Source organism: Pan troglodytes, chromosome 3 (assembly GCF_028858775.2).
Source record: "Pan troglodytes isolate AG18354 chromosome 3, NHGRI_mPanTro3-v2.0_pri, whole genome shotgun sequence".
Lineage (NCBI taxonomy): Eukaryota > Metazoa > Chordata > Mammalia > Primates > Hominidae > Pan > Pan troglodytes.
In genome coordinates, this window is record NC_072401.2 from 114669514 (window position 1) to 114682566 (window position 13053).

Sequence of the window (13053 nt, forward strand, 5' to 3'; positions counted from 1 at the left end):
TCTCTTTAAGTCATTAAAAAATTTAGAGATTTCTTCGTTTAAAAAAAACTGTTGAAATGAAGTTGCCAAAATCCATGTTTCTAATGAATACTTACCTTATTGCCTCTCTGAAACAAAAACACTGAAATTAGTCTCTCTTAAATTAATAGATTCAAGATTCTAATGCAAAAAGGAAAAAAAAGAAGAGATCAGAGTCTGTCTGTTCTCTGGGTTATATGCTTGAGTAGGATCAGGGCACTATTTCCCTCATTACTTCACTTCTTAAAGCCTTGTTTGTTTCTTCTCTCAGAATGGACTCAACGCTCTCCATCTGGCTGCCAAGGAAGGCCACGTGGGGCTGGTGCAGGAGCTGCTGGGAAGAGGGTCCTCTGTGGATTCTGCCACTAAGGTAATATTTATGTTGGTAGCACTTTTTTTCCTTAGAAAAGTGAAAATTATTTAAAGCTTTTCATTTTTATTTATTTTTTAGACAAGGTCTCTTTCTGTTGCCCAGGAAGTAGTGCAGTGGTACAATCACGGCTCACCGAAACCTCCACCTCCTGGGCTCAAGTGACCCTCCCAACTCAGCTGCCTGAGTAGCTGAGACTACAGGCGTGCGCCACCATGCCCAGCTAATTAAAAATTTTTTTTAGTATAAATGAGGTCTTGCTATGTTGCCTTCCTGGGCTCTAGCGATCCTCCTGCCTCAGCCTCCCAAAGTGCTGGGATTATAGGCGTGAACCACCACACCTCACCCACTTAAAGCTTCTTTTCCCTCTTGTACATTTCAGAGGTTGGCTAGAACACCAAGATTCTTAACCTGCAGAATTAAAATTAAAACCCCCTCCATTAAACTCTGCAGAGTGAATTGTTTCATTTAAGGACTTATGGGACATCAGTCTGAAAAATCTGTAAACCTAGTTTATAAAATTTTATCTTTCCCCCTTCGATTCACAGAGGATGAGATTGACATAATCCTTTGTAGACAATAGCACCTGTTTTCCTACGGTTAACTCATTGTTTAAAAATAAACCGATGTGGGAAACTTCTCTATGGAAAAGAACAAGTAATTTTAAATGTATACATTCAGTTTGGTATGAGATTATGCAGAATCGTTTATACTCTAATAAGAAAAGAGATTTTGGGTCATGGATCGAATTGTTAGGGCAATATTAGATTTTATCATCATAATGTGTTTGGTAAGGAAATTGGACTCATTTTTAAAGAAATGCACGGGACGCTTGGCAAACCAGAAACTGTTCCTTGATGCTGCTTTTGCTAAGACATATTTGAACTTGTCGAGGATTCATTTCATAAACAACAGACATTTAAAAAACTATTATGAATGGCAACAATCTTTGTCTTTGGAAGGTAAAATTTTATTTGGAAAAATACAGTGCTAATGAGAGCCAAGTCTGCTGACCAAGCCTTGAGTGTGATAATATGGCTGTGGAAGATGTAGAGAGAGAAGTCAGACACTCTGGTCTCTAGATGGGACACTAGTCTAATCTGGAGTAAACAAACAAACAAAAAAGTACAAGAATAAATTAAAAACATGGCCAGTTAACGTGGATTTCCAATGCCTCATGCATAATTGCCAAAATGTGCATTGGTTCTGCTTGTAGTATAGTAAACAGCAATTCTAGCAGAAATTAAAAAACAAAACAAACTAACAACTGGCAATTCCACAGAAGTAAACATGTGAATTCACTATATGCAATAAATTTCTTACTTTGAACATAAAGAGGGAGTAAACATTTTTATAAGCATTTCTCTCTGGCACATCAAATACATTTTAAACAAATATTTAAAGAATATCTATTTGAAGCCCAGTGTGCTGGCTCACATCTGTAATCCCAGCTACTTTGGAGGCTGTAGCAAGAGGAGCACTCACAGGAGCCTAGGAGTTTGAGGCTGCCACTGTACAACCCCACCAACATCTATTATTTTTTGTCTTTTTAGTAATAGCCATTCTGACTGGTATGAGATGGTGTATAGTTGCCCATGTTAATATAGTGTATTCATTAAGCCAATTATTTTTGCCTGCTTAAGTGTTTATTACTATTTTTGTTTTTCTTTTGTTCTAAACTCTGTTGATATTTTAAAAATTAGGCTTACTTTTAATCATAGAATTGTAGAATTTCCCGGAAAAGAATCTCACTTAAACAGAAAAAAAACTGAAGCCCCCAAATATTAAGTGAGTGGCTAATGCTCCCACAGTGAGCTGGAGACAGAAAGAGAACTAGAGTCCAAACTTTATGGCTTGGAATCTACTGGTTTCTGGGTTTTTTTTTCTTTTTGTTATTTATTTTAATCACATCATAGGTATTTTTAATCTCTTGGCCTTTATTTTCACAAAAGGTTTAAATTATTTTTCATTGGTGTTAGTGTTGTGGCTGGTAAATTTTGATGTAGCAAATGGTAGAAAATCATTGGTACTGTTATGATTTATGTAAAATTTATTTTTCTTATTCCCAACATATTCTCAAGTGCCCCAGTAGCTGCAAACATAACTATAAGCAGCTCGTTTCTCTACCACTAAAAATTCCTAGGTTTCTTTGCAAGGTGAAAGAAACTCAATGTTTCAGTAAACCTTTTTTTAGTTAATATTTCTTTGCAATAGGATTCTTTAGTTGTTGATTAAATTGCATGAATCTCATGAGATATTGACACATACACACACCCCCCCACAAATTTTTGATTCATTGAAAACACAGTCATTCCGTGTTAACACTAAACCAATATTGTGAAAATAGAAAAGGAAGACACTATATGAGGTGGCCAATTTTTTTTTTTTTGATGGTAAAAAATAATCTCTTCGTAAGTGGGCTACTATCTTGATAAATAACAAATTTTAATCGGTTAAAGTGATTAGTGAAGTTGAAAAATGCCTGCACAGTTTGATTTCTGCAAAATTCAGAAACCTTGAACATTTTCTATTTTGTTTCTCCAAAACAGAAGGGAAATACCGCTCTTCACATTGCATCTTTGGCTGGACAAGCAGAAGTTGTCAAAGTTCTTGTTAAGGAAGGAGCCAATATTAATGCACAGTCTCAGGTATTCCATTCAGATTTTCCCTGATGTACATACATTTAAATTAGAACAGTTTTGTGAAATTGATTTAATGTGTTTAGCTAGCTGTTCTACTGATAAATTTATTATAAGTGCTTTGTTATTTATTTTAGCCAAATAATTTTATTAACCTTTATGATGAAGCTTATTTTTTCAACATATAATCTCCCTTTTAATGTAACTTAACACTGGAAAAATGTAAGTCTATCATTGTCTCTAAGTATTTTTCAAAAGAATATAAAGTGATTTTTTTCAGAATGACAGTGACATCTGTGAAATATGAATTATTCATGCAAGTTTCGTGTTACTCTATAAAAGTATTCTCTTTCCGTAAATTTAAAATATTCTTGAAAGATTTACATTCCAGTGGAAAATCTGCCATAAGGTGGGAATAACACTACTTTGGTCACTTTACACCCCTAATGTGAGCTTTACTAATAATAAATAGGAAATGTATGGTTTTAAAATGAAATTAAGAAAAAATTAAACAATAATTATTTAATCAAAATTATACTATAAGCTTGATCCCTTTTTTTTTCTGGTGGAAAAGGGGAGAAAATGTTGTTTTGCCCAAAGCTTTACTCTTGATATCTATTATATCATGTACGCATGTGAGGATTGAGAAATATATCTTTATAATAAAATTCATTCTCTCTATTTTTAGGGTTTTCTCCTTTGCCTTTCTGATAACACAGACTATATCATGGAGGATATTAGCAAAATAAGCCAGCTCTGTTCCATCTATTCTTTGGGATAACCTCACTAGGTTGCCTTTGAAGGCCATTGTGTAGGAATATGTATTAACTGTATAGTTCATTCATTAATTACCTAGGCATGGCTCTAGTTCTATAGATGGCACAAGTTCTGGACCTAGAAAATACAAAAGGCAATGGTTAAATCAGCCCTATTTTCTTTGATTTTAATTTTGGGAAAAATCTGTTGAAATTATGATAGATAAGACATTATTTTTATCTTTGTAATATCATGCTATTTTAATTAGTCACTGTTTTTCCTTACAACTCAAACCATCAGTTGGATGCACATCAATGTTTTAATATGTATTGAGAATATGCCTTAGTCTAAAACCCTTATTAGATGAAATTTTTATAATTTGGTACCATCTGTAAAGAACATCTGTATATTTTATAAAGTATAACAGCATTTAGACTTGGAGAGAAAGGTCCCTGCAGAAGCTACTGCTCCACCTAAGTGATTCAAAACTTTTCTTTTTCAAACTTTATTTTATTTAGATTCAAGGGGTACATGTGCACGTTTGTTACATGGGTATATTATGTAATCAAATAGTGAACATTGTACCCAATAGGTAATTTTTCAACCTTCAGTCCCTTCTCCCCCTCCCCACTTTTAGAGTCCCTAGTATCTATTATTTCCATCTTTATGTCCATGTGAACTCATTGTTTAGCTCTCACTTCTAAATGAGAACATGCTGTATTTGACTTTCTGTTTCTGAGTTATTTCATGTAGGATAATGGCCCCCAGCTCCATCCATGTTGCTGCAAAGGATGTAATTTCATTCTCTTTTATAGCTGCCTAGCATTCCATGGTGTATATGTACCACATTTTCTTTATCCCGTCAACCACTGATGAACACTTAGGTTGATTCCATGACTTTGCTATTGTGAATAATGCTGCAATAAACATAAGGGTGCAGGTGTCGCATGTTCTCACTCATAGGTGGGAGTTGAACAATGAGAACACATGGACACAAGGCGGGGAACATCACACGCCGGGGCCTGTCAGGGGGTGGGGGGCTAGGGGAGGGATAGTATTAGGGGAAATACCTAATGTAGATGACGGGTTGATGGGTGCAGCAAACTAATATGGTACATGTACACCCATGTAACAAACCTGCATGTTGTGCACATGTATCCTAGAACTTAAAGTATAATAATAATAAACAAAAGAGTAAAGGTGTCTTTTTGACGTAACGATTTCTTTTCCTTTGGGTAAATACCCAAAGTGGTATTGCTTTGGGTATTTACCCAAAGCAGTAGGGGGATTGCTGGGTCTAATGGTAGTTACGTTTTTAGTTTTTTGAGCTATCCCAATGCTGGAAAACCTTTCTTTATATCAAGAGAACATCTTTTTGCTTTAGACAGAGGTTTTCAAACTGTAGTCTGCATCATAACCACCTGCACGGCTTGTTGAAACCCATGTTTCTAGGCTCCTCCCCGGGGTTTCTGATTCAGTTCTGGAGTGGAGCCGGACAATTTTCATTTTTTACAAGTTCTCAGATGATGCTAATGCTACTAGTCCAGGGACCACATTTCTGAACTATGGCTTTAGCAAATGTGAGGGAAAACTGGGTGTAAGATATTGCAGTAAGATTCACAAGGTATAGATTCAACTACATGACTGAATCAATAATGTACTTATACATCATGAAAATGAAAGCCTGGTTAAATTCAATTGTTCAGTGGAGGTTCTCCTGACTTTGACAGGAAATTCACCTATACATTGGTGCTGTTAAAATCTGTGAAAAGACCATATTTTACTTTCCTCAAAATGACAAACATAGTGTTGTTATAAAAGTTGACTAGTAGCAAATGCTGCAAGGTAAATGCTTGTTAAAGCTATGATACCAGTTATTACACAGTAGTTATTGGAAATGTATATGCTTTGGAGGCTTCTCAAGGAGAACAAGCTAAAACCATTTAATCATTAACTCGCTTTCAGAGTCAGAGGCTTTTATTTATAAGGTGTAATCATGCCAAATTATAACGGATCTTAAAAGAAGGGTTGTATCATTATTAAGATGTTAAAATAATCCTATTTGTAATTTATACTATTAGGTCAATTTAAGATTTATATTGCAGGGGATTCTGACAAATAGCTTCAAACTAACATTCATATTGTGCGAAAGTTTTAGAGGAAGAAAAACTAGTAATCAAATTTTAGAATTTTTTCTAAATGTTTTTCTAAGTCTTTTGATAAGGCCTATGACATTATTTCCTGTATTGAATTTATGTACCCATCATTAATAGTTGAAAAAAAGTATTATTACTTAGAATATTTTATAATATAATGATTAAAATTAAAATACATGAGGGTTGATTATTTTACCCCCTGTGTGTGAGCCAATCCCAAAACTGATGGTTTCAGGGCCACTGAGGGCTGATTTGAGTTCCTCCACAGATATTATTTCCCTCAGTACTGTCTTATGTAAGATACACGATTCTTTATGTGACAATATGGGGTGTCAAGTGGATGGATGGGAGACTTGCTTATGGCAGTTAAACAATCTCTTCCTTTTGAGAACCAGAAAAAGGACGTAGGGAATCCTGAATGTACAACAAAATGTCTGAATTTTGTATTCAAGTGATATCTTCTTCCACATCTTTCTAAGAACATAATTTAAACCACTGAAATGCAGAATAGTCTGAAATTATAGGAACATTGGCAGCTGCCTAGTACTATGACTTTGGCAAACTTCCGAGTTATTTGGAAACAGACTGCTAAAGTTATTTTTGAATTAAGAAGATAACAAATTTTCTGAAAAAACCTTCAAGGAATATATTCAGTAAAATTTTTGGAATTATAGGTTATGGGGAAATACACACTTACGGATTTTTCTGCATTTTGCATATAAAGTATGAGATTCATGTGAGGCTTACCGTCACATGATACGGTGCCAATTTTGGTAGAGAGTGTCCTTGGTTCATTAAGAGTTCCAGAACACCAGCTGGATCAACTTCAGTACTTTAAATGGTATAGTGTAATTGATTTAGTAACAATGAACAAATGTTTATTTTTGTTTCTTTGTTCAACAGTGGTATCAGTGTGGTCTCTGCTGAGCCAGTTCTTGGTGTGATTTTAAGTATTGCCCCTGACCATGTAGCTCTCTGGCTTGGTTCTTTGGTATCCTAGATTCAGTGACATGGAGGTCTCATCCATGGTGCCGGAATTATGGAGTTAGAAGTCAAAATCATAGAGTTGAGGAATGTTATTTGCTTTGAAGATGATTTTTTGCTTTCTGAAAACAAAGTCACTTGCAGAAGATCTTTAGTAGGCATCTTATCCTCTAAATAATCCTACATACGTGATGTTGGGATGATTTCCATATAAGCTGTATGGGACATTTGTTTGGTCACTTTTACAACCTGTAAGTCTGTTAGACTCAGAGACATTACTTTTAAAAAAATGTTCAAATTTCAAATTCTATATTGCTATCAAAGAAACTCTACTTAGAAAGTTTTAAAAAAATATTCTCAAAATCATGAGTTTCTTTAAATACTTGTAGCACTCTTTGTTGACATTTTGCCTATTGATATTTGCCTATCTCTGATTGCAAAAAAAAAAAAAAAATACATCTTTAATTTCTCCAAGATGGTAAACTTCTTGGGAGCAGATAATTTTTTCTCACACTTCTTTATAGTTTCAGGATTATGCATAATACCTTGCACATATATGATTGGAGGATGAATATATGCATGTATACTCTTTATGTATAAGTCTTAGCTTTGTTGTGTATTCCAATAACTCCTAACAGTAGACATTAATATTAATAATAATACAGGTAATAACATTGACTGCCAGGCATTGTCTCTAGTGTGTTGTGTACATTATCTCTTTTGATATTCCTTTACTTTATCATTATTGATGACAAATTGAGACTCAGGTGGCTCATTTACTTGCCCATAGTCTTCATCCCCAGGCAATATTGCTTCTCATCATTCCCGTAACAGTTCTACCTTCTCTACAGACCTCAAAGAATAATTTTTAAAATTCCTTTTTCTTCTAGCCCAAATCCTATTCAGGTCCAAATAAGCTGATTTTCTTAAAGTAGAATCCATGTAAAAGGTTTAAGATGGAATTTCTCACTTAATATTTTTTACGAACTATAAATGTCCTGCAAAATGTTCAAAAAATGAAAGATATTCTGCTGTTACCACCAAGGAAATCTGGCTTTAGAATTTCCCCCTTATTATTTTCTCCACAAAAAAAATATAATTTTTAGTTCTCATATAAGAGAATTTTTTCTTTAGATACTTATTATTAATATATTCTCTAATTATAAAATCATTAAAATCGGAAGGAGCACTCTAAATAAAGCAAAATTGTCTTAAAAATGTTTTTTATTATTACAAAGCAAATTGGTTTATATAATGTATATTTTTACATGATAAAAAAAAGGTAAACTGGATCCTAGACTAGACACCATCATCAAACATGAGAAGCTAAGCAAAATTTTGGAGAATGGGTATGGTAAATTTCCCTTCCTTTTAGGAAAATATGACTTTTTTTGTAGAAGAAGGGAAGGGCTAGAAGTTCTCATGAGGCTCCTCAAGAAGTTTGTGTCTGGGGCGGTCAGTCTGCCTTGGAGCAAATTCCAGTGTCACTAAACTACAGCCCAGTAATAATATCTTGCATTCAGACCCTTAATTTTAAATTGTATTTTTATTTATTTAATCTCATTTATAATTATGTGAATCAACAATGAATAGTCTCATTTTGGACATGGAAAAATTTGAGGCATAGGTAGGAAAACCAAGGTCTCATAACAATTAGTGATGAAGCCACAAACCTGTGGTCATTGGTACGGACACCCTCCTTCCAAATAATCCTAGGCATACCTCAGTCTTTCCCACTAAACTGTTGTACACCTTCTACTTGAATTAGGGAAGTCCAAAACCCTGCTTGCCTAGGCGCTTAGATGCTGCTATAACTAAGAGCCTTCCGCAAAGCTAGGCAACTAGTGAGTGTCGATTCAGGTGTACTGGGAGGGCGTATCCATAATCTGGGCTTCATTCAACCATCCACCTCTTAGACTGTTCTTCAATCAAACAAAATTTTTAACATGTGTAAGACTTGGCCGGGTGCAGTGGCTCACGCCTGTAATCCCAGCACTTTGGGAGGCCGAGACGGGCGGATCACGAGGTCAGGAGATCGAGACCATTCTGGCTAACACGGTGAAACCCCGTCTCTACTAAAAATACAAAAAAATTAGCCGGGCGTAGTGGCGGGCTCCTGTAGTCCCAGCTACTTGGGAGGCTGAGGCAGGAGAATGGCGTGAACCCGGGAGGCGGACCTTACAGTGAGCCGAGATCACGCCACTGCACTCCAGTCTGGGCGACAGAGCAAGACTCCGTCTCAAAAAAAAAAAAAAAAAAAAAAAAAAAGACCTAAATATAATTTCTGAAATTGGTGATGTCCTTTTCAATTCATTTTTCTTATCTGTCTCTACATTCTTCTACTTGTTCTTGGAATTTCTTGTTTCTGTCCTCTCATAAGGATTCTAGAAACAGATTTGTTTTCTTTTCATCTTGTTTTAATATCAAGTGAGTTCAAATAAGATGTTCTTACTTGGCATTTTTGATATCATATCTTACTGAAAATTTATTTCCATTTTTATTGGTTATTTTTGCCTGTTTTGTGATTAATACTCTTTTCTTTCAATCCTGAAAATATTGTTTCAAAAGAAGGCTTTCCTATTTATAACTCAAGGATGATTAGGTGATTATTTTATTAGCTTTTGGATTTCTACAGACCACGACTATTAATGCCAGTTGTAAGATTATATCACCATTGGTTACACCCCCAGATTTATGGGGGTGCATGCACCCACTATATGCAATGATAAATGTCTTTTCAGTTGTGGCTTCCAATAGTTTTTTCTTCATTGGCCCTAACCCATTGTCACAGATAATGGAATTGAACTGTGAAGAGGAAGGAAACACACACAGTTGGTCAGCATGCCCATTACTTTGAATTGCTTCCATATGGTCTTAGAGCCATCCTTGGCTCTGACAGCAAAAACTTGTAATGGAACATTCTGTTCTGTGACATATGCACAGAGACACACACATACACGGATGCACACATATGCACACACACACATACACACACAGTGTATAAAGTGGGATCTATAGTCACAGATTTTTTTAAACAGGTTTTATTTTCAGGGTTTTCCCCCAAAATATATGCATATGGTTCTTTTTTCCTCTTTTTTAAAATTTAATTTAAATTTATTTTAAGTTCCAGGATACATGTGCAGAACATGCAGGTTTGTTACACAGGTAAACATGTGCCATGGTGGTTTGCTGCATCTATTAACCCATCACCTAGGTATTAAGCCCAAAATGCATTAGTTAGTTTTCCTGATGCTCTCTCTCCCCCTGCCCCCTGACAGGCCCCAGTGTGTGTTGTTCCCCTCCCTGTGTCCATGCGTTCTCATTATTCAGCTCTCACTTATAAGTGGGAACATATGTTTAGTTTTCTATTCATGTGTTAGTTTGCTGAGAATAATAGCTTCCAGCTCCGTCCATGTTCCCGCAAAGGACATGATCTTATTCCTTTTTATGGCTGCATAGTATTCCATGGTGTATCTTTCTTAATAAGGGTCTTGTTTTTTTTTCCATTGGGAGTATTACTATCTGTAATACAAATCCTTTGAAATTCAAATGAAGGCAGGTACTTGCATTTGACAAGGAATAAAAAAGAAGTCAGGACACTTGTGTTTTTGACTCTGAAAATCAGGCCACTGGGTGATTACAAATTTGCAGGGGCATCTGTGCTCCTCAGCACTCCAAGTTAAAGAAAATATGCTTTTTCCAGTTCTCTATATGCTTGGGAAAAAGATGAGAATCGATGTCTTTAAAGTTTTGCCCAGGCTGGGCGCGGTGACTCACGCCTGTAATCCCAGCACTTTGGGAGACTGAGGTGGGTGGATCACTTAAGGTCAGGAGTTCGAGACCAGCCTGACCAACATGGTGAAACTGCATCTGTACTAAAAATACAAAAATTAGCTGGGCTTGGTGGTGGGTGCTTGTAACCCCAGCTACTCAGGAGGCTGAAGCAGGGGAATCATTTGAACCTGGGAGGCAGAGGTTGCAGTGAGCTGAGATCGCTGCACTGCACCCCAGCCTGGGCAACAGAGTGAGACTCCATCTCAAAAAAAAATTGCCAAGAAAGACATTACTATTCTCTATTCCAGTAAAAAGCCAACATTAAAATTACTACTCTACAAAGCGTGCACACGCACACACACACACACTCCCACATCCTAAAAGACAATAATATTTTCATTTATAATAAAGTAATTTTTCAACTTTTGAAATAAAATTAATACAATTATATTTTGCCTTTATGCTCATTTATCTGGGGACAGATGGTATGGAAAGGCTGAATCCTGCTTGTCATTTTATTCTGAAATTTGAATGAATAATCGAAGACATCATCACATCTAAAATCTTTGGTAGATGTCTCATTTATTTATCACTACAGAAGCCTATCCAAGTCCAATGTTATTGCATTTTAAAGGAACTAAATTTGTAGTCAGTTAAGACTTGTAGGGAGAAAAGTAAATGGTCTCCAAGTTCTGTTAATAGAAATAGACTTCAAATTTTACATAAGAGTTACTTCTTTTTCTCCCCTTCTGAGTTAAAATGAAAGATAAGCTACTCTGGTAGTAAATGGTTAAAATAGTACTGTAGCATTCTGCTTCTTACCTCAAATCTAACGGCATTAATGTGTATATTCCACAACAACTAAGAAGCTAGGTGAAACCATCAGGAACCAAAATGGTGATCCTTTGAGGCAAGGATCACAAAGCAAAAAAAAAAAAAAAAAAAAAAAAAAAAAAAAGAAGTAAAAACATGACACGAATTAAACTTTCCAATAGAAACTGATTGGAAGTAATAATTCACGCACTCACTCACTCAGCAGGTATTTGGGCATCCAGTGTGTGCCCTCGAACACTTGCTAAGCCTACAATGATGAGGTGGGCAGGGGGCATGCGGAAGAAGACCTAGGAAGTGGTAACTGAACTTCTTTTATAAAAGAAAGTGTTAATGCGCACATCAGCGGTCAGGGGATGAAGTGTGCTATGGGCAAATACAATCATACATGCAAGAACCTAAAAGAAATGGGCTATCTGGAAGCTGAAACATCCAGGGGAAATGCAGTGTATGAAATGAAGCCTGAGGAAGAAAGTCAGATCCTGAAAGATTTTATGAGCCATATTAAGGTTTTCGTTCTAAGACTTGTATCCTAAGCCCAATATGAGGCTGGCTTGGGGGTGGAACAAGCTCAGAATTCTGTTTTGGATTCTGAAAACATGACCCTGGTGCAGCTTGGAGAACAAGTCGAAGGGAGTCAGGTGCAATGCAAAGCAAATCATTTGGAGACCGTTGTCATGATCTACTCCATATAAGAGGTGATGTTAGCTTGGAATGGAGTAGTAGTGGTCTGGATGATGGAGAAAAGGGGACTGTTATAAGACTGATTAAGGACCAGTTTCAGAGCGCTTGATGATGATGGCCTATGGGAGGAGAGGAAGATGATAGTGTCAATAGATCTCTCCCTTGCCTAACAGTATAGATGGTAATGCAACACTATAATATAAAACAGTGCATAAAGACAAAGATTTGTTTGTTTATTTTATTTTATTTTTTTTGAGATGGAATCTCACTCTGTCACCCAAGCTGGAGTGCAGTGGCATGATAATAGCTCACTGCAGTCTCAAACTCCCAGGCTCAAGCAACCCTCCTACCTCAGCTTTCTGAGTAGCTAAGACTACAAACATGCACCAACATGCTGAACTAATTTTTTAAATGTTTTGTAGAGACAGCGTCTTGCTATCTCGCCCAGACTGGCCTTGAACTCCTGGGTTCAAGCAGTCCTTCCACCTCCACCTCCCAAAGTGCTGGGATTATAGGCATGAGCCACTTTGATTCTGGTTTTGTTTTTGGTTTTGGTGAGGAGAGTAAGAGATCATGAATAGCATTTGAACTGCTTGTTATACATCCCTAAAAGAAATATAAGTGGTTATTACATCATTTGATGTAAATGGTTATTAAAGCAGTGGACTCGAATGAGACTGCTGGAGCAGTAAAGACAGTGAAGAGGCAAAGGGCATACTTCCCCTTCATTCTCTGAAGCCTGGCTAAAAATCAACTAACAGAAAGGCAGATTAATAGGAGAAAAGGAATACAAATGGATTAACATACATGGGAGCCATACAAAACTATAACAACTCAAAGA

General features: G+C 36.2%; 1 protein-coding gene across 50 annotated transcripts in view; it reads left to right on the forward strand.

Annotated features, from left to right (window-relative positions):
- ANK2 (ankyrin 2) overlaps positions 1 to 13053 on the forward strand; it is a 684795-nt gene that overhangs the window by 497820 nt on the left and 173922 nt on the right. For all 50 annotated transcript variants that reach the window (XM_054683338.1, XM_063809764.1, XM_054683323.2 and 47 more), the window contains 2 exons: positions 290 to 388; positions 2938 to 3036. In XM_054683338.1, the coding sequence (XP_054539313.1) occupies positions 290 to 388; positions 2938 to 3036 (198 nt within the window). The remainder of the gene's footprint in view (positions 1 to 289; positions 389 to 2937; positions 3037 to 13053) is intronic.